Source organism: Onychostruthus taczanowskii, unplaced genomic scaffold, assembly GCF_017590055.1.
Source record: "Onychostruthus taczanowskii isolate IOZ18803 unplaced genomic scaffold, ASM1759005v1 scaffold83, whole genome shotgun sequence".
NCBI lineage: Eukaryota > Metazoa > Chordata > Aves > Passeriformes > Passeridae > Onychostruthus > Onychostruthus taczanowskii.
In genome coordinates, this window is record NW_024506221.1 from 2,361,460 (window position 1) to 2,383,307 (window position 21,848).

The 21,848-nt window shown below is 36.2% G+C and overlaps 1 protein-coding gene across 1 annotated transcript in view; it reads left to right on the forward strand.

Annotated features, from left to right (window-relative positions):
• Window positions 1-21,848, forward strand: part of HCN1 (hyperpolarization activated cyclic nucleotide gated potassium channel 1) — a 191,729-nt gene that overhangs the window by 20,377 nt on the left and 149,504 nt on the right. The window contains exon 2 of the mRNA XM_041424593.1: window positions 3,110-3,533. Coding sequence (XP_041280527.1) covers window positions 3,110-3,533 — 424 coding nt within the window. The remainder of the gene's footprint in view (window positions 1-3,109; window positions 3,534-21,848) is intronic.

Below are 21,848 nucleotides of genomic sequence, written 5' to 3' on the forward strand. Positions count from 1 at the left end.
AAACAAAGGACTGTCTCAGTGTGTCAGCGGCAGCTCTTTGCACTGTCTTGTGAGGCTTTACAGCTTCCTCTTTGTTACATGAATAGAAGGATGTTCTGAACCATAGGTGAGGAGCTCATTGTATTACTTTCTCTGCACAGGTCAAGGAAGGGCAATACAGGCAGTTGCATCTAGTTTTTCTCACCTGAAATAAAACATGGTCAATAGAATAGCATTTGGAAACATATTCCTTAAAGAAAATGTCCAAGTCATTTCTAAATGAAAAATTATGAGGGTTGTTCCTACTAACTAATCAGTTTGCATTACATTGTGGGCTAAAATACAAAAAATCCTTAGCAGTCAATAATATTTTAGCCCTGATGCTACCGCTTTTGCTGACATTCAGCATCAGCAGCACCAGTGTGTTTTGCATAATCGCAGTATGCGATGATCCTTTAAACCGTGGATTACCGTAGGTTAAAAACACCTGGTCCTGTCTTATCTGCTGTGTTGGCTGGGTGGCTGGTTGTTGTGTGGCTTGGGTTAGCCTTTGTTGCATAACTGTGCTAGAGATATATAAAGGTCAATCTGAAGTTAGCAATGCCTTACTTGGGAGCGAGCCACAGATACAAGGACACCTCTCGTAATTATTTCCTGTTTGTTTTCCACTGGTTTTAAGAATTCCTCAAAGATGTTTATTCTCCCAGAGCACTTTTGTGAAGTACTTCGGTTGATAGCATTTTAAAGGTGTTTGTGGTAATTTTACTTGTAGATCACAGTGGCAGTGGTGTACTGAATTTACTGATTCCTTGTGGTAATTCCAGATTGCTGAAAAGGAATACTATTCACACTGTGAAAAATATTACAGCAATTAAAAAAACCAGGAGAAATTGGGAAATTTTTACCAGATATTGTGAATACAATCATATGCTGAACAAAAATACATACGGCCTGAATAAAACTGAACATTTTTAGCAGTTAGTGTTCACATTTATTGCAAGACTGAAAATGTGTAAGACACAAATCACATCGTGGTACACAGGGAATAATTTTCATAATCTGTTTCATAGAGTTTCTGAGTACCAGTTAGAGGTACATTGCCAGCTGCTCTCTTCTCTCAAATGATAGTTAAATCTAGTCTCTCCTGGTGTCTTTCAGAATAAATAATTTTGAAACTGGGAATTCTCATGCTGTTCTCAATCCTATGCTGCTTTTCCTTTAGTGTGTTTTACAATTACAGATAATAATTGATATTCTCTGATGAGCACTCTGTAAAGTTAGGAGTATTTGCTTCCAAGGTAGACATGAAAAAAAGGGAATTTATAAAAGCTAGATCTTTGTGATTGCTCAGCCTGGAGTAAGAAAGGTTTCAGTGTGATGTAAGTGTGTCCTTTTGGTACCTGAAGGGAGTCTACAAGAAAGATGGATAGAGACTATTTTTAAGGGCATGTAGTGACAGGACAAGGTGGAATGGCTTCAGACTGAAAGAGGTTTAGATTAGATGTTCAAAAAAGATTTTTATTGTGAAGTTGGTGAGGCTCTTGCACAGTTTGCCCAGAGAAGCTGTGTGGATGCCCCATCCCTGGAAATGGATCCTCAGGCAGGGTGGAGCTCTGAGGAGCCTGGTCTGGTGGAAGATGTCCCTGCCTATAGCACAGGAGTTGGAAGTGGATGATCTTTAATATCCCTTTGACCCCAAACCAATCTATGATTTTATGGTCATTTGGTAATACAAGAAGCAGTCTCTGAAATCTAACGTACTCGATATTCTCTGTGCAAGTGTAGCAAAAACTAGGCTTGTGATTCTGAAATATTTTGTGGCCAGTTAAGCTATTAGTTTTGCTGGTTGCCATGAACCTTTACCAGGATGAGGGTGTGTTGCATGTCAGGAGACTGGTATTAATGTGATGGAATTGGCCTGGAAGTCAGTGTTGAAGTGTTGTGCTGGTGGTGTGTCCCCTGGCCCAGGCCCCATTGTGACAGAGGGACAGAGCAGAGGGATAGTTGTGGAGCTACTGCTGCCTCTAGTCTTCTAGAAACTATGATGAGTCCATGGGTAGCTGTTGTTGGTTGGTTTCTGTACTTCTCCAAATCAATTTTAGTTGGCCAGATCATGTTCTTAAACAGAGTAAGAGGTTATGCATTGGTTTCAGGCTTTTTTTGAGTATCTGTTTCAGTTCTTTTACTGCTTAAGAATAGTTTTCTTTAACTGTTTAACAATTAGGATTTATCATAATTTGCTTAAAATCTGCTATATATGGCTATCCCCTGGAAATCTTCCATCAGGGTAGATATTCTATGTAATGAGTGCATTTACTCAGCATTTCCATCACAGATACTAGAGTTAGGAGTCCATCCTTCTACCATATTGTATCAAACATGGTTAGTATTCCAACAGTGTTAGAGGGGAGCCTTTAGATCCTTCCACAGCAAAAATGGTGAAATGCAGTACCCCTTTCTATTACTATGCAAATTGCAGCTATTTTTTCTAACATGTCTTAGCTAGCTCTGAAAGAATATAGACTGTGAGGTTGTAAAAATGCATGAAAATTCAACTAAGTGGATGAAGGTTTTTATGTTATCTAATTATTGTTTCTATTTTTTGCTTTGGTGCTTTTTTCCTCTTCCTGTAATTTTATTCCAGCACTGTAATGGTATCAGTACATTTGAAAAGAGATACTGACATTTAATATATCTATTAAGTATTTGGCTTTCTATTTGGACATAAATTTTAGGAAAACTGTTGCATTGATAAAGCAGTTCTGGTTGGCACAAGGCATGGCTTTTATCTATATAAAAGCTCAAAGAGGTTTTGACAGAAGTCTGAATAAGTCTGCTCAGTGCCACACATGCCTGCCTTTCAGTGTGTGGTCCACCATGGACTGATAGGCCATAGTACTGCCTTTATTCTACGTGCATATTTTTGAGAAGGAAGGCACATAATGAAGTGTGTTAATTACGGTCTCTTTACTGACTATGAATATGCTGAATGAGTTAAAGCAACAAGAATTTATTTAGTAATAACAAAATCTGGTGGTGAAGTTAGTGGCATGATGGAGACCATTTTGTAATATTTTACCACATTACATCAACCATTCATCAACCATTCTCTTTCTTCCTTTTTTCCTAGGTTTTACTGGGACTTAATCATGCTCATAATGATGGTTGGAAACCTTGTCATTATACCAGTGGGAATCACATTCTTCACAGAACAAACAACAACACCATGGATTATTTTCAATGTGGCATCAGACACTGTTTTTCTATTGGACTTGATAATGAATTTTAGAACTGGGACTGTAAATGAAGACAGCTCTGAAATAATACTGGACCCTAAAATCATTAAGATGAATTACTTAAAAAGCTGGTTTGTGGTTGACTTCATCTCATCAATACCAGTGGATTATATCTTTCTCATTGTAGAAAAAGGAATGGATTCTGAGGTTTACAAGACAGCAAGAGCGCTTCGTATTGTGAGATTTACAAAAATCCTCAGCCTGTTACGTTTATTGCGCCTTTCAAGACTGATTAGATACATACACCAGTGGGAAGAGGTAAGATTTACATGGTTATAACATCATTCACTAAGATCTTATTGCTACCCAACACTAGTCAATCTCTGTGAAGAGCTGCACCAGAACAAGAATGTAATACAGGATTACTTTTCCTCACTACCTGGTGTAATTACAAACACATGCTGGAGGCAAGGCCTTTTTGGGCAAAATCAGCACAGAGTAACCATCTTCTCTCTGCTAATGGCAGAGATCAAAATGTGTTTGATGTTGGTACAATTCGCATGGATGGACTCCTAATGATCTTGCAAAATGTCCAGATTAAGGCACTAGAAAGGAATGCTATACATTTTGACAAGCTCCTAAACCTGCACTAGAGTTTGATGACTAGCACTTAAATTTATTAATGCTCTTGTAGTCACAGAGAACTTAAACTTGTTTATATTTTTCTATTTTGGAAGAAATTGAAACCATCTACCATTGAGTAGATTTCCCCAGCGTGTTCACTGTTTGAAGGCTGTATGTAGGCTGAATATCATAAATACTGGCCTTCTTTACAAAAAAAGGACAGTTCAAATTTTGAGTCACTGCCTTCTAAACTGTCAACTCCATTGTTTCCAGGGATGATGTTATGCAGCCTTTCAATTTGGCATAGTGACTTTTCCAAGAAATTACAGCATTCCCCACTTTGGCATACTCATGGCCAGGAAATGTTCAATGCATTGGCATGTACCACCATTTTGTTTCTTGCCTGTTCTCATTTCTGTAGTTCTGAATATCATCATGTGTTTTAGACAAAAGTGCTAAAGCCATAGGAAAAAATAACTGCTGTTTTCTAAACCTTTCTTGCAGTAAGCATAAGGAGAATTATTTTGTAGAGCATTATCATGGAAGTAGTATTAAAATTGATTTCCATAAATTCCTTTACCAATGTGATAAAGACTTATTTAATTAAATGAATATTGAAGGATGATTTGATACTATTTTTGGTGCTTTTTCTGCTGGTTATCTCTAGTATAATATTTCTGGTTTAAGAGGAACCTAAAAGCAGAGCCATCTCAAATAAAGTCAGATTATAATTTAAAATGGCATGATGCTTTATGATGCTAAATATCAAAAGTCTAAAAAATTTATAGTAGATTCTCAAAAAGCCCCTAAAATAGGTCATTATTTTTTATTACTCTGGTAAAGCTACTTCTTTTTTCCTCTCTGTAAAGCAATAAAAGATGTTTTTGCACAGAAATAGAACACTGTAGTTTTTGTACTCAATTCAACTAAGGCAAATGATTAAGCATATTTTGCAGTTCTACCATAAAGCTGTGCTTTTGTCTCCTCTGTACTTCACAGAGAGACAACCTTCTGAAATGAATTCAATGACATTACTTTCTGCCAGCTTGAGTTAGTGACTTGCCACTGTAAAGGCCTACTAGGCAGAGAAATAAATTCCTTTTCCCCCCCTGTTTCTGTCAGTTGTCAAACAGAAATCAGGTAATCTAAATAAAAATAGTTGAATTGGGCACTAAGTGGGATTAAAAGTGATCAGAGTATGTGGTCTAAATCAGCAGTAGCTGCTGTTTGGTCTGTTTAGCTAATGGCTTCTTGATTGCAATTTCACCTTTAATTCCACTAGTAAAATTTGTGAAATACGTTCACAGGAAGGTAAAAGAGGATCTAAAGGTAGAGGTTTTTGTTGGGTTTTTTTTGTTTTTTTTTTCTTTCTTCTTTTTTGGGGTTATTAATGAAGCAGCAAAAAGTTCATTGGCTGATTTTGAAAAAAAATTATCACATGCAAGAACAGAGGGAAATATATAGTCTGAATCAGGCTTTGATAAATTCCAAAATGAAATGTGTGAAAGAAAAAAGGTAGGGTTTTTTGTTTGTTTGTTTGTTTGTTTGGGTTTTTAAAAATTTTTTTAAATTTTTGTTTAGCATTTTAAAGGAAGCAGAAATGCAAAAGGTCATGGATTTTCATATATGGCTTTCCGGAAAATGTGTGTTTCAGTATCTTAATGGTTTAAAAGAAAGAGACAATACAACTGGTTAGGGATGACATTTGCTGAATTGCTGGGAAGCAATAACTGGATCATCCCATGGGGTAGTCAGCGAGACTGCTGCTGGTTTTAATGTCCTCTGTATGTGTGTGTTTGCACATGGACAACAAGGAGCAACTGTTAACTAATTTTTATGGCACAGAACTGGAGCCTGTTTGTGTGTGGTTGAAAGGATTTAGTAGTTTTTTTGTGTGAGCTGACATGTTAGTTTTAAATGTGGTGCAGATAAATCTGAAATATATGTATTTGGTTCCAGAATAATAACCATTATGTCAAAAATATTGAGAGGACAGCCAGAAAACTCTTCATAATGTGCCAAGAGAATACTTGGATAACTGTTATTCATGGATAACTGATGTACGAACAACCCAAGTTGTATGATAAGGCAGTTTTCCCTGTATTTCTACATCCTCAAATAAAAAGTCAGGCTGACATTGTTTGAGCTTTTCTTCACATATGTGAAGAGCTTTTCTTCATATCACATGCATGGAATTCAGGTGTCCTGCACCTTAAGATGAGCAAAGATTTAAATGATTCTTACATGAAACTGGTGAAACATCGTTACTTTTCTTTATTTATTTCCACATCATTTAAGTGAATTAAATTAAGATCAAGCTGCCAGACACCACCTAAAGTAATATTGATGTGAATAATGTATGCATTGCAGAAGCTTTCTCCTCATTAAGTGTTATGGAACAGCTATAGCCTGTGGTGGAATATATATGAAAACTGATTGATATATTCATATCGGTCTGATGTTAATTACTTACCCAAATGAATGGCTCAGTGGAAATGGGAAGAAACACTTCAAGAAAGGGACAGGAGATGTGTGGGCAGGAAATAATTTACTGAATATGCAAATTCACACTTCCCTGAAACTGCTTTTAAGCTACAAATTCTAATATATTACAGTCCTTAAGACTCAGATATTGACAACAGATCATATATTTACTTAAAATAAATTATATGCAAGAAAAAAAATTATATTTAAATTGGTGACTACAGAAATTATAATTTTGCAGTAATTTCTGACAGGGGGCTTGTTTTGGATTTTTTTTTTTTTAATTTACGTTGCTAAAAGTACTGAACAGGAGATCCTGGACCTAATTCTTATTTCCTTAAAGTTTTATGAGACTCCTATACTTCTGACTTTTTAATGTTTTTTTACATAGGCTTACATGAAACTAGATTGTTCTTAGTTAAAAATGCTCATAGATCAGTGAACAATTAAAAGATACAAACAATTAAAATAGATACATTGTTCCATGACAAATTATATGCCACTTTGCTTTACATTTGCCTATGATACTAGTTTACTGGTTCTTTGAAATAACAATATTTTTCAAAAGCTACATAAACCCCAGACTTCAATAGCTTTGCTTACAGCTGTTCTAAGCACAGACAAGACCTAGTAAATCTACGAGTAAGTAGAAGTGATTCTTCCAAAAATGTCCCCTAAGTCTTTTTTGTTCTGGGATGCCTGATTATGTAGAACTAGAACCATTTTTAAAGAGAATCAATGCTTGTTGCAAGTTATATAATGAAGGTTATCTTCTGAAAAAAATCACATGGCAAAATGTGCAAAAATTGTGAATTGCAGCCATGTCTTATTTGGTTTAACTTGTACTGAAATCTGGTTTTCAATTTGCCAGACCTTTTTGTGTTTCATGAACCTACCTAAATATTGATGTCCACTATAGTTGTTGACAAAGCTCTGGTGTTTAACGAAACACACTCCTGAGCATATTTCACATTTGCTGGTTTATTTATGATAATCACAGTCATGCAGGTTCAGAAGAGTGCATAAATAAAAGCTTGCTGGAATGCTAAGACTTACTAAAGTGATCAAACATTAAGCGTGTGAGGGCTTTGCTGAATCCTGTGTTGAAGATTTCATCAGCTGCTCCCATGCTACCACCCTGATTCTCAGAGACCACCACTAGGTGTCCTCTCCTTGTTGTTGCCAATGGTACAAAAACACACATTATGCGTCCCTGTGATGAACCATTATTTCCTAAATAAAATTATTGTAAAAGAAGACTTGCCCAGACTACAGAAGAAAACTCCTACTTCAGTAGCCTGCTGTTTCTATGTGGGTACACAAATGACTTTTTTCCCTTACAAGAAAACCTAGCAACTTTTATTTTCACCTCAAGCCAGATGAGAATTCAAGGCTTTTTCCTCTCCTCTTGATCACTGACTTTTTGTGTGTGGAGGGAGAGATGATGAGTTAGGTGGATACTTGGTAGTGTTGATTAAGAACACTTATCTTTACTGACTGGATTATTAATTTATTTTTATTTTATTTTAACAGGACTCTGTCTATGAGGCATGGGGTTTTCCTATCTGTGATGATGTTTTACAGTTTAACTTTTTTTTAATTAATACCCTTGTGGAAATGGAAGGTGTCATATTTTGCTTTCTTTTTATTCTGTTTTAATGCCTGTTGTCCAAAGAGATATTTTAAAGTACATTTTCTAGGCCCTATATTGTAGTGTCAGTTAGTTACTGCAAATAAGCACACCAGTGCAGGTTGAGTGGCAATTTTGAAGTAGATTAGCTGAAAGTAGGACACTTTTTTATTGCCTTTTAGAGATACATGAACCAGATACTTGGTTCATGGTTGTCTGTCTTTTAAGCAGTGAGGGGAGGATATTTGTTAAGTAACTTGAGGGGAAAGAAGACAAAGGAATGTTCACCTTCTTTGACTGGCACAAAGTCTGTGAATCTGCAATGAAGCCTCTGTGTTGATGTCTTCTGCCTTCCTACCATCAAGAAGATGAAAGGAGGAGGTAGAAGAAATCCCCAGTTCTGGAGGAAGGGAAACAGAAGCACAAGCATTTCTGGTTTTCTTTGTTTTGTTTTTCCTTTTTGGAATGTTATGCTTGGAAAATGCGTCATGTATAAATTAGTGAATTTGTGTCCTTCCACATGAAGCCCATGACTGGGGCCACGTCCAGGTTTGCTTGAGGGTTCCTCTTTGCTGTGCAGTCTTGCCTATGAGATCATGATGACCAGCTGTGGTCAGTAAGTCCTTGGCATGTGCTGACCAGCTCCATCTCTATTTCATCTACAGGGGGAAAAGAACCCAAACATGCTGTTTGGTTGCATTTTGAATGGAAAAATCTAGGAGTGCTCCTTGCTCGGCATCGCTGTAGTAGACAAGCTCTCCAGCTTTATCAGAGCAGAGGGCTGCTTAGCCCTGTTCCACTGAGGGAATGTGTTGTGCTAGCTGTCAGTTCGTTCCTGGTATTCCTCCATAATTCGACTGGGATGTTGGCTCGTGGATATTCTGTCTCTGTGACAGCGAGGTCTTTTATCTTCACAGAGACAGAACCTGGACTACTAGCCCTTTTTTTTCCACTTTAAAATTAGAGAGTGTAAAGGCTTTTCTTTTCTTGAGACTGTTGAGGCTATGTCTTGATAATGTAGGTCTGATTTGCTAAATAGAGTTTGCATATGTGGATAGAACTGAAGGTAAGTTACATAAATAAGGAGATAAGATACCTAAATTCTAACATAAAGTGTTATACATCACTCTCATGAATATATGTAAGCCACAGTGCTTTTAATTTTTTTCTTCTTTGACATGTAACTTACAAGGCTATTGTCTGTGTTTTGCTGAACAGAGAACCTAATACAATCTTCACAAAACAGGTAGTGTTCCAACTGGGAACTTATGATGGATCTCATTTCATGTAAACCTTTTTGTTTGCATGAAATTATGCATATTTTAACATTAAATGGATAAAATGTGTTCATTTGTGTAATATTTTGTAAGGAAAAAATCAAGTTAAATTATTTGTTTGAGAAATATATGTAGCACTGCAGATAAAGCATACATCCATAAGCATTGCTGACAAAAACTTCAGGGTTTTTTTTTTTTTTCACTCTTTTGAATTCTGTGCAACTGTAGGGAAATACAAATAATGGATAGAGAAAATTAAAAGGCATTATTATCCATGGTGTCCTAATAATAAAATACTAACTGTTGTAAAAGAACAGCACATTTGTAGAGAAGGCAATTACTGAAATGCAAGCAAGACACTGAGTATTTTGGTTTTTAATTTCCTACTTTATGGTCTAGGCATAATCACTTTCATAGAAAGAATAATCCATTCCCCTAGAGAGTAAATAGGAAGTGTAATGAGTGTAAAGTTTCTTGCTTCATCGTTCTACCCCCTTTTTAAGACTGTGCAAACTGAGCTGCCTTTCTTCTGTGCCTACGCCAGGAGAGTAATTGTGTGGTGGTGATGCTTTCCCTGGGAGATAAACCAGGGAAATGTAGAACATAGCCCGAGATAAATTTCCCTGAACTGGATGATAATGTTTTCTTCTTTGTGTAAGTGTTTGCCAGGCTTCTATGGTAATGTTCTTGAGGGACTTGGCTGTAGACCCAAGAAGGTGGCTTCACCCTTGCAGTAACATTTATAGATAATGCCAGTCAATCAGTTTTGAAAATTATCAGAGCAGTGTCAGCATGTCTTTGACACTTAAGTATAGCACAGGTTTTTAGCAGATTATTTTTTTTTAAGTCTAACTCATTGTTCACTATTTTAAAGCCATTCTGGCAATAATGCTGGGGTTTTTTTGCACTTGCTAGAGCTTGCACACACTATCTGTGGCTGCAGATTTATTAATAAAAAAGCCTGGTTCTTCCATCTTAAGCTTTTAGCTGAAGCAGAAAACCCACTTAGCTTTACAGGGTAATGGCCTGCTGGATACACCCCATTTCAGGCAAGGGGGGAGGTCAGGAATGCAAGACAGAGCTGCTGGCTGCTCCCCACGGCATCCTGCTCCCTCCCTGAAGCTGAAGAGCTGTCAGAGGAGGTGATGACAGCCAAAGAGCTTTTTGGGCAGCGCACGGTCTGGATCACGGTTCACCATTCGGACACTGTGATACTGCAGGGTGCTTCCCACAGTGACTGCATGGATTACAAGCTCCCTCGATTCCTACAGTGGTGAGACAGAAAGGGAACACGTGAATGGGATTTTTCAGTTCTTTTCCAATTTATTTTTAAAAAGTCAAAAATTGTACAAATTTCACAAGAATGACAGTTGTAGTTTTGTTCCTTGCAGGCTAAACACAATTCATTCAGGTACCTCTGCATTTTCAATTTGTATTAATAGTGACCAGTACAGAATTGCTGTTTAACTTAAACTATTTAGCAGCAGTAATTGAACTAAAAGATATTTCCACCTTGTCACTAATGCCATGTAGAATCCTTTCATTCTTTTCATAATACGTATGGATCTTTGCGAATAAAGAAGTCAGTCATTCTCTTTTTGCAGCTGCTATGGAAGAAATAGTTAGGGATATTTTATGGTCATTTTATCCTGCCGTAAAAATAACTGGTTTTAAAATAAATTTTTGTAACACACATTTGAAGGCAGGATGCTAGTCCATTTGGTAAAATATGGCCAGCTAACAGCTGAAATGGGAGACATATGTCCCACTGTAATAATTCTTAATACCATATATATTGATATGTCTATTAGAGAAAGCCATAAGATGTCCTTACAGTGCATCATTACTATCTGAAAGCTGAAAAATAAATTACACAATAAAAAATTAATTAGAAAACTGTATTTGTAGAAAGTGGATATAAAAAATTTTAACATTTTCCTAACATTTGCCTACAAAGAGGCATTTTAATTTTTAAATTAAGTAATCATTTATTAAAGAGCGAAAAGATAATTCATTAGATTTCAATTTAATATAATTCTATGTATATATTCTATTTAATATATTTAATATATTCTACTTTGAGAAGAATATTGTTAGTTGAAATTAACAGCTTTTTAAAAAAATTCACAAGCCCACCACTGTATTCTCTTGGTCTCCTATGTGCAGAACATTGTGCAGGTGAAATTTGTGGTATTTTGTAGGAGAGGTCTGGTTATCTCTGAAAGGTCTGAGAGGTAGAAAATGGAGATATATGTAGAACTTGTGTTGGACTGTGCTGATCAGACCATCCATACACTGTTGCTTTTATTTGTTTATTCTCCGAGTGAGTCATGTCCCTGAGCTCATATGGACATTCTGTTGAACAAATCAGGACTGAAATGATACAGAATTCTCTCCATGTCAATAGGTCAAGGATCATGTGCATGTTGATCAAATTTGACAACCTTCTAATACAGTAAAATACCTGTGACATTACTCTTTTAAGTAGGTGTCTGTTGTCCATCGAGGACAATGGAATATATTTTAAGAGGTAACTAGGAAGAAGGGTCTGTTTTGAAAGGGTAAAATGGCCTGAATTTACTATTTAGAGAGTAAGATGCAAGTGCATAAACCTGTTTAGAGAGGGTTGAGGAGCTGAGATGGCAATGTAGAGCCATTTGGCTCTACCGTTTGCCTATTATATTAAATTAGTTATTTCTAACCTGAATCTCATGGAATTTATTCCAAATAACAGGTATTATCCCATATGTGTATGATTAAAATGTAGTTGTGACCTGGAAAAAACAGGGAGATCACCTAATTCAGAGATTGTCAGAGCTCCTTGCTTCCCAGCAGAAATGAAGTTTGTAGTTGAGCTGTTAATATCTCCTCACTCAACTGCACTGGAAAGATGCTCTATTTCTCACCATTTTCTCCTTTCTTAAACCAGGCAGGTGTTTTGCTGTGGTCTTTCCATGTATTTAAGCTCATAGCACTTTGTTTGTTACTTTTTTAACTTCTTAAAACACATTCTTGTTCCCCATCCTCTCAGAACCAATGGGCTTAACTTTACATCTGTTTAACTTAGTACAGTGTTTTCTAGTTGCACTTCCTTTCTTTCCAGAGAATGTTCCAACTTGTTATTGACCTGGCAGAAGCTGCTGCCATGTGGTGTATTTGGTGTCATTTCTGTCTTGGGGTTTGTGACAAAATGGTATGCAATACCTGCAATCCTGCTTTGAATCCAAGTGGATCGTCCCAGGTGAGCAGCTGTGGAAGTGGAGCACTGTGTATGCATGAGGGGAACCCATCTCTAAAAAAATGGAAAGTGTCTGAAGGCTGATTATGGTATAACTGCTGTAATCTTTGCCAGAACCATAGACCTTGTTCAATTGAATTGCTTGTAGAGCAGAGGAAAGATGTGACTATTAACCCTCCCCCACTCCAACAACAACAAAAAAACAACCAAAAACCAACCAAACCCCTCACACCAAACAAAAACAAAATAGAGAAAACCCTAAGAAACAGCACAGATCCGGAGCAGGAGAGAACAATGGTAGTTCAGACAAATGTGTATGTAGATATTTCTGTGAAAATATCTTCAAGGGTGAAGGTTCCTAGCCTTCACTGCACCTTTCAATAGGAGCAGTTCACTCTGTACCTCTGAAAAGAAAATGAATCTATCTAAATTTTTTATCTCTCTGGATTAATTCTCCATGTATCATGTACTCAGTTTACCTTAAGTGACTGCCAGTATTCAAAGATTCATTACAAACAGGCAGTCCTTTATCTCAAATAAAAACTGTAAGTTTCACTGTTGAGTTGATACATGTGTTCATACTGTAAAGATAGGGACATACAAAATTTATGGCCAAAACTTGAACTTGGGAAGCAAATATTGCTGTGCATAATTTAAAATGGATGTCTTTTCAAGAGTACCTTCCTGCGGGATTTCCAAAGGACATTATTGAACATCATATAGTAGTTTTCATCGAAATGATCGATTTTTCCTTTAACCAAAGACATGAATTATGTCTTCATCTGCCTGAAAAATAGCTAGGCATTCCACATGAGAATTGTTTCCTAGCTGGGGAAATATAATGTCAGATATGTTTTAAAAAGGAAATGGAAAAAAATGAATCTGAAATGTAGTTTCAACAGGAAAGAGGTAACTCCTAGAACTCTGCTTTGTTTTGATTACCCAGAAGTTTTAAAATACTGAACGCAAACAAGTAACTTGAATTTTTCTTGCAAGGACTTTCAGATTAATTAAGCAAAGCACTCTTTTATCTCCAGTGTCAGTCACATGAACACTTTTTTTCCGATCTCTTACTCATTTTGCCCAGAGCAAAATCAGCCTCTACTGCAAAGGTGTTTTTTTCCTTTTCCCTATGTGTAAATTTTGATAACTTAAAACACAGCTTAGCCCGCTTTGAATATCTCTTTACGTTTCTAATAACACTTGCCTGTCACAAATATGTATATTCTATAGTCTATTACAAATAATTTGTAAAAATCAGTCTTTTTTGGGGCATTTTAGATGGGTGTAGTATTTGCAGGGCACAAGAAATGAGGGTGTCAGAGGTTTGTGTGATTAGAATGAATATCAACACTGCAACCTTTTTCATTGAAGTAAATCATTGAAGAGGTATCTTATTTTAAAAATAATTGCAGTACAAATTCCAGTAGACCTTCATGTGCTTTCTTTCTTTTCATTTTGCTTTCCCATGTTACTCCTATGGGAGATGTCTATGGGTACCTTTACACTTTGTGTAAAGTGAACATGGTTCCAAAAAAACAGCTGAAGACCTGAAGTCTGTGACTAAATTGTAATTTTAAAACTACACAAGTCTGTATTAACCTAGTTAGAGCAAAGAATTTAAATTTGTTGTAACAGTACATCAGGGCCTTATTTATTATAGACAACAATATTTTTATTTGAGCTCTCAGCCTCAAATAGTGAATCGGTTTCTTTCTCATAGATTTGAACAGACAATGAAAGGAATATGGTCAGTTCATTATTTAGTTTGTGAATTCAGCATTGAAATATGAAAGAAAGCATATATAATTAAAGTTTGGAGTTCTTTGTGAATTATTTGAGTACAGAACTCTTTCTCTCCTCATTTAAAAAGGTCACATGAGTCATGATCATGTGGATGGATTTCTTTTCTCTTCCTTTAAACATTTGGGGTTTTTTTTTGTTGTTTTCCTTGTTGTTGTTTTTTTTCCTGATGTGATAAATATCATAATGGTCTCTAGAAGTAGTGATTGTCAGCTTATTTAGAATTAGAAAATTTAGCCCAGTGGTGGATTTTCATCTGAGTAGTGCAAAAAAATTCCCCACCAATTAAAAACCAGTAAATTCTTGCTGAGTCATAACAGAGGTACAGCTTGGGATATTTAAAGTTGGAGTTGCAGGGCTATTATATCTACTTAAGGAGTCTTCCTGTATTTCATCTTTTTTGATCTTTTGACCTAAGGTTCTTGAAGCAGCAATGCACTTCTATCTTTGTACTCCAGTGCTAAATATACTTCAAAATTTTAATAGTGTATTAACCCTTATGCATCTTACACTTGGGAAGATGAGAGGAAGGGAAAAGAGAAAGATCTGGTAAGAGAGAGCAAACCATCTCATGCCCATTTTTCCTTTATAACTGGTCCTTCTTTTTACCTGCTGCTGTCTAGAAAACCGGTATCAAAACGCTCAGCTGTCATACCTTCCGTGAATATCATCTTTTATTTTAAGCTATGTGAAAATTTGCAAGTGATATGACTGGTGGTATCACAGACCTGATCGAATTTCTTCGGTGCTCTGATACCCACTTTGTCACTGGGAACTGAATCCTCCATTTGTTTCTTTCCTGACTTTTTTTTTGTCATTGCAAGTACTCAGCAGAATCAGTGTGGTGAGAAAGAAACAAGACTGGTGGCATCTCATAAGAAAATATCTGAGTGTCTAAAGGAGAAAGTATATTCAGTGTAATTTCTACTCAGTCTGTTGAATACTGCTTTTATTAATTTTATGTGTAAATATTTTTGTTTGACTATATTTTTATGTTTGTTATTATGGAAGAAATGGCAGATTTGTACAGAAATCTTATTTATGTCTGGGCAGTTTGGGCAGTTTAGTACATGAAAGGAATTTTGACTGTAAATCATGTCTGCTATTTTCTGCCATGAGTTTTTGATGGCTATGTAGTCTTCACCTAGCCTTAGTTTTGTGTTCAGTTTGTTCTTTTTCTGGTTTGGTTTGGTTTTGGTCTTTTTTTTTGTTGGCTTTTTTTTCCATTTCCTTAACAGCTACCATCTTTTAATCTGTGTTTGTGTTTTGGGATTACAGTTTTGACAGGTATCTCCAGGCTTCTGGTAGTGTTATTATCATGCAATAATTTAATAATTAGTAATTAGTAAAATAATAATAATGTTAGTAAAAAATGAATATTCAGTAAAAATGAATATTCTTGCTGCTTATGAAGTCTGGTCAATTGCCTTGTTCTAGTTCTTGAGTGTTCATGAGTCTTTAGTTGTCTGGACTCCTCAGGGCAGTTTGGGACATTTATAAGAGCAGGTTTCCAGCTACCTAGAGGATATCAGTAGGGTCAGATGCACACAGACCCCATCAGGCAGGAGTAAGCAGCAGCTGAGGTGGGCTGCTATGTCAGTACACTTGGGACCAAAGTGTTCCAAGGGCATTTGCTTGTATTTAACCTTTGGCATGTGTAGTATTCAGCAGGGTAGGGAGATAAAATTTCGGGGCCTGACATTTTTCTTTTCATTGAATGGCTTATACTTCAAAATATGATTAGGAATGCTGATATATAAACCTGTTAAATATTTTTCGGCATTTTCACATTTCAATTCTTTTACATGGATAAAGTTTATCCAACTGTATTTTTAAATTGAGCTACAGATGTACTTGAGTGACCTCCAGCTGAAAAATTTGCTCTCAGACATTTGCCCCACAATATCTTTTCAGTCCCACACCTCTTCCTTTATGTTGTTGTCTTGGGAAGATACAGGCAGTGGCTCTGAGTGTTAGAGCCTGCTACTGGATTAGTAGCTCTGTGTCCCTCAAGTCTAACTGAAGATGGAAAACATGAGATGTTTTAGTGACAGTTTTTACTTAGGCTAGTACAAATAAGCATACCAAGAAGACTTATGCTTCAGGTTTTTTCTTACACTTGGAAATGAGAGAAAACTGGTTTTCTAATCTAGACTTGTATTTGCTGAGTTAAATGAGGGGTTTTGCAAGCCATTCAAGATGAAATTCTACAGGATGTAGAATTTTTCCACTCATGAAGTTTTTTCCTTATTACAAATTTTCTTCTGTCATAGCAGTGCTTTAATTTTTGAAAGGAAACACACCCAAGGAAGTCTCCTGTATCATCTGCTAATGTCTTGAAGAAGGTAATCCCTTCCTTCCTTGATCTGAAGAGCTTCAGGCAAGGTTGGCATGGGATGAAGTTGGCACTGGCACACTGCCCTACCTGACCTGATTTGATTCCTTGTGCCAGACTAAGCACCTAATGGAGCGGGTGGGAGCACTCATACTGATGGAGAAGCAGCAGGGCTGCATGTGGGCTGTGTGGAATGACTTTTCCATGACATGGAGAAAGGGCAGCCCTGACATTTCCCATTGACTAGCTTTCAGCAGATATGCATTCCCTGTTATGTCTCTTAGCAGCACCATCTGAAGTGTCCATGTCTTTCCAAAGATTGGGCAGACAGCGCAAACACCCATTAATCACTGGAAAGCAAACACTTCAAAATCAGGACTTTATTAGACTTGGCTATTAGAGCTACTCTCAAGCTCCTTGCTAGTAATAGCATTGAATTTACTTGTCTACAGGAGAAATAAGGTGTATAACCTGGTGAGAATGGAAAGGTGGAGCTCCTTTAGTTTTGCCTTTTAATATTTTGAATTCAGTGATCCCACCTCTGAGTTCAGCTCAGCTGAATTCAGTGAGGTGGCACCAGTGAAAATGTGAGAATTTTCTATTTTACTGGTGGAAGCTCTGGAGTCTTCTTAAGACTAGGTTTGGTGACCCATTTAATTCACTTGAAGGTGGAAAAATAGATAGGTCTGCTGAAAAGATCTTTTAAATGTGGAACAGAAGAATAGTTCTGACCTTTTAAAAATTTTATTTTAAAGCTGCTGTTCATTTTAGGTGTAGAAACATGTTTTATGACTGTGCAAGAGCTTTGCAGGAATACTGTTAGCATTCAGTTACCTTAAATGGTATTCTCAGACTATTTCTAGAGTAGAAGGGAAAGACTGATTCTAACTCTTTGCAATGTTTCCCATTGCAGATCAAGTATTTATACATGAAAAACAGTTATGTATTCTGTGTTACGCTTTTTGAAGGAATTCTCATAGATTTGTTGAGTGCTGGGAGAAGTGTTCAGCTCACAAGTGTGGATAAAAACCACTATGTAGGTAGAACAAAATAAATTATAGTTACTTGTAAAGGGATAGAGGTACTTCAGAGGCATCAGATGCTTTGATGCATTACTAGAGTCTCAATATTCTACTTATTATGACTATTGTAGAAAAAAAAATATTCAAATGAAAAAAGGGAATTTTAATGAGCTTTTTATCCTTAACTGCTCATTGTGAAGTTTTACTACAATGCATAAAAAAGGCATGTTTCTGTAGCAGCTTGGTGACTTAATCTACTCACTGGTTGAAAGTGTGGTGAGATAAACTGTTGGTAGCTGAAAAGGTGATAAAAGGTGGTATAACATTGGCATAGATCTGCTGCACTTTTATCTAATCAGTATAAGAAGAAACAGTTAGCCAAAATGGCTCAGGAAAATCGAGCATGGCATTAAAAAGGCTAGAGCAAAAAATATCTGCATGCCATTCAGAAAAATGCCTGACATGACGTATCTTTTATTTTATACTATTCTACAAAATGTGTTTCTACCCTGAATAACTTCTTTGTAATTCACAGTACTGTCTTTGCTGCATGTAACGATATTGTACTCTAGCTTTTTGTCATGCTAAGTGCACCAGCGTCAATAAAGACTGCTATTCTTCCTGTTGTAAGTTAATGTTTCTTTAAAAATTTACAATTTCTTCAACTGAAATCCAGTTTCAAAACCAGCATTGTGATTGTGCACATCTCCTGTCACGTGGGGTGTTTTTGCCTGTTCCATGAACCATCAACAAATTCTAAGGATTTTTTCCCCCAAATAACATTATTCAGAGTTCTTAATTTGCCACATTTTTCCATCATTCCTTGAAGGAGTAGAGTATGAGTTATGTGTGGAATTCCAAATCTGAGATTTCTAAAATTAGTAGGCAGCTGAAGATTCCCTTTTTGCTTGTTTGCTATGGTGTCCTTGGCAAATAAAAATGCAACGTGGGGTACAAGGTTATATTGTCCTGTCTCAGCTAATTTCTAGACAGTCAGCACTTTTTAAATTGGGAACCAGTTGGACTTTGACATTCTCAGGGTAATACAGATTGGTTTATAACCTAGGTGTAGATGACAGCAATTCAGAATGATACTAAATATATGCTAGTTCTTACATTTTATTGTTGTCAGTGATTTCCCTGATGCTATAGCACGATTCTTAACAAAGTGTTACAAATTCACTTTGTTCTATACCTTTTTAGGTGTGCCATTGATAAGGTTGTGAGACTCAGCAGTCGCCAAAAAGGGTCACTAAAATGTTCTTTCTCTTTGTAGTGCAGATTTGCTATCACAGGTCCTGATCCACCAGTGTTCAGATGTCTTTATCCTTTTATCCTGTTTATTTCTGTAAGATCAATGGGGTTACAGCAACCTCTGTACCTACCAGGGTGCAGACATTTTAAGAACTTGAATGGGCTCTTAGAGACAAACCCTTCTTGATGCTCTGCTGCTCTTGCTCCCTTGTGCCCGCATCAAGCCCAGTGTTAAATGTACCCCACATATATATTGCTTTGAGACTGCTGCAGTTCTCAGGCAAGTAGATTTGTCCCCTGTTGCCTTTGCTTGCAGATGTTAGGGAGCTGCTGTGTGCCTCATATCATCTTTCTATTCTGTCTCTGTGGCACTGTCTAATGCCAGCCAAGTCAATATTGTTTCATAAGTCTTTAGTTCTGAAGCTCCTTAAAACTGTTTTGATTTTTTTTTTCTTTCAGAGAAGGTGGGATGTAGCATGAATTCTTTTATTCATAGATGAGGTTTCTTATTATTTGTTAAAGACTTTTTAAAGAAATGCAAGTTTTAATGAAGTTGTGAAATGTTCAGTTCTGCTGGGGAGCATCACTGCTTTCTGCAGTCTTCCTTTCGGAGAATTTTACAGACTTCAGGGTTTCAAAGCTGAAACATGGCATACTTTGAAGATGGTTGGAAGGCTTGAATCTGAATAAATCAAACTCTAAATAGAAGACAGGCTTCAAGTACTTTTAACAATCTGTATTTCTGGAGTGACATATCACCTGCCATGTACTATTTCATAAAGAGCTCTCTCAAAGTTTCAAAAAGCTAAAGTTTTATTGGACTGAGTAATTCTTCTTTTTTCATAATTTCTCAAATTAATTGATGCTCTTTATTCAATATACAATTTTGGGGAATTTCATGAATAAGTGTCTAGGGAGGGAGGGAATGCTGGGAAACTCCCAGAGGGTCTGTATACTGGAAATTTCCTTGGAGATGCTACATGATTAGAGTTTTTCTTTTCAATTCTGTGATTGATATAAAAATATCAAAAATAATGATATAAACTCAACAATGGTTACAAGGCCAGCAAGCTTCAGTTCTTGGAAAAACTTACTTAAAATTAATAATATTTTTTGTCTGTTGTCAGTTTTTTGTTCCATGTATGTAACTTGCTTAGGCTTGGATGTTATTGTGTCCACACATTTATTTTCTTTGGGAGAAGGTGGTAGTGAGGCAACCAATGAAGGGAAAATTCCACTGTTAGATGATTAAATATGCCTTATCCATTAGTAGGGATTTTCTTTTCTGGTTCTGCTATTTTTATGCACTGTAGATAATTCCAGTAACAGCAGTAGCAATGTCTGACCTTGTGTTATAACACACCCAAGTGGCATGCCAATCTTGCCTTCATTTTGGCAGTGATAAATTAAGGCTCTAGGATAATTAGAGCTGGCATTTTCTGCAAATTGTGAGCTTTCACAGCCAATGCCAATTCATGTTGCCAAAAATAATAATAATAATTTTTAAAAATGAAGGAGTGATGCTACCAATGACAGCTCTTTAGCACAGAAAAAACGCAGATCTGAATATTTTTCATCGATGTGAGGGGGAAAATGGAAAGAGAGAGAAAGAGATGCCAAAAAGAATAATGTTCAGTAAATGAGATAACTCATCTTGAGCGCAGAAAAATCAGATAAAGTCCTGGATACACTGCTGTACCCCCTACTGAGTGGTCCAAATTATCAGATGACTATGTACTCCCTTTTTGATCTATTGAAGTGGTTTCAATTTTGTTCTTAGGAAATAATTAATCTATTTCTTATCTCAGATAAGTGGTTTGGCCTCGAGGCTCCAGAGGAGAAATGCCTCCATATTTGTTTTTTATTACATTGCAGAAATGTCTTGGACCTGTTGACAGTGCACATGGAAATGTCTGTGTTTTGTTTGAAGCTGTAGAGGCTTTTGGGATGAGGACAACTTTCTGGCTCATTCCTAAAGATAGGCAGATGGTATGTCTGCATATAAAATTTTCCAAAATTTCAGTATCAAATTGAAAGTAATATGTTTATTAATTCTTCTGCCTTTTTTTTTAATTTTATAGACATTGAAAATTAACTTTCCTCTATTTGCCTTCCTAAGCCTTGACAGTTGTCACATTGCCCTAAGGTGTTTATAGCCACTGGTGACAGAATTGCTTTTAAAATGTCAGTGATGGCAGCTCATGGAAAAGTTATTATTAACAGCTGCTCTTTGCTGAGAAAATGGTCAATGCCAATACACTGTAGTAATTCTATTTCTGTCTATTATTACTGAGCTCTGTAAAGTGCTCATGATTTTTGATATGTGTTGTATGGAATGTTTGATTATCCCACACTCCTCATCCCGTAAAAGAAGCAATGTTATTTTGTTAGCTCAAAGCTAATTTTTGTCATTTACATACTCAAAGGTGAATTTCTTATTTTGGAAAAATAAAATAGTGAAATCTATTTATGTATCCATACATGTAAAAGACATGTATGCATGTTAGATTCAGAGTGCAATCTAATAATGAGGAAAGATGCTTTAGGAAGAAGTTATGACATGTTATAGTGATTGTTTCCTTAATGCAGATTTATGATTATTTATTATTTCAGTACACTCTAAATGAAGATTTTAGGGTTTTTTAATCATTTAGAGGATGATGACAGACATCTCAGAGAGGAAAGGAGCACAATTCAGGATGCGACTTTAAGAAATAACAGCTGTGGTTGTGTGACAGTCTCTTCTTGAGCATTTCTCTTTCGTGAATGATTTTGTGATCTTGAAATCTTTCTTGCTTCAATAAAGAATGAAACACAATAATGTCAAGTTTTCAAAAAGGAAGAAACAAAAACAATATTCTTTAATTAAGGTAAACTGTTTTAGTGTGGCAAAATCAAAACATTTGATTTCACCTTTATTTTTCATTTACAGTATTATATATACAGTTGTTACAATTTTGGTTTTA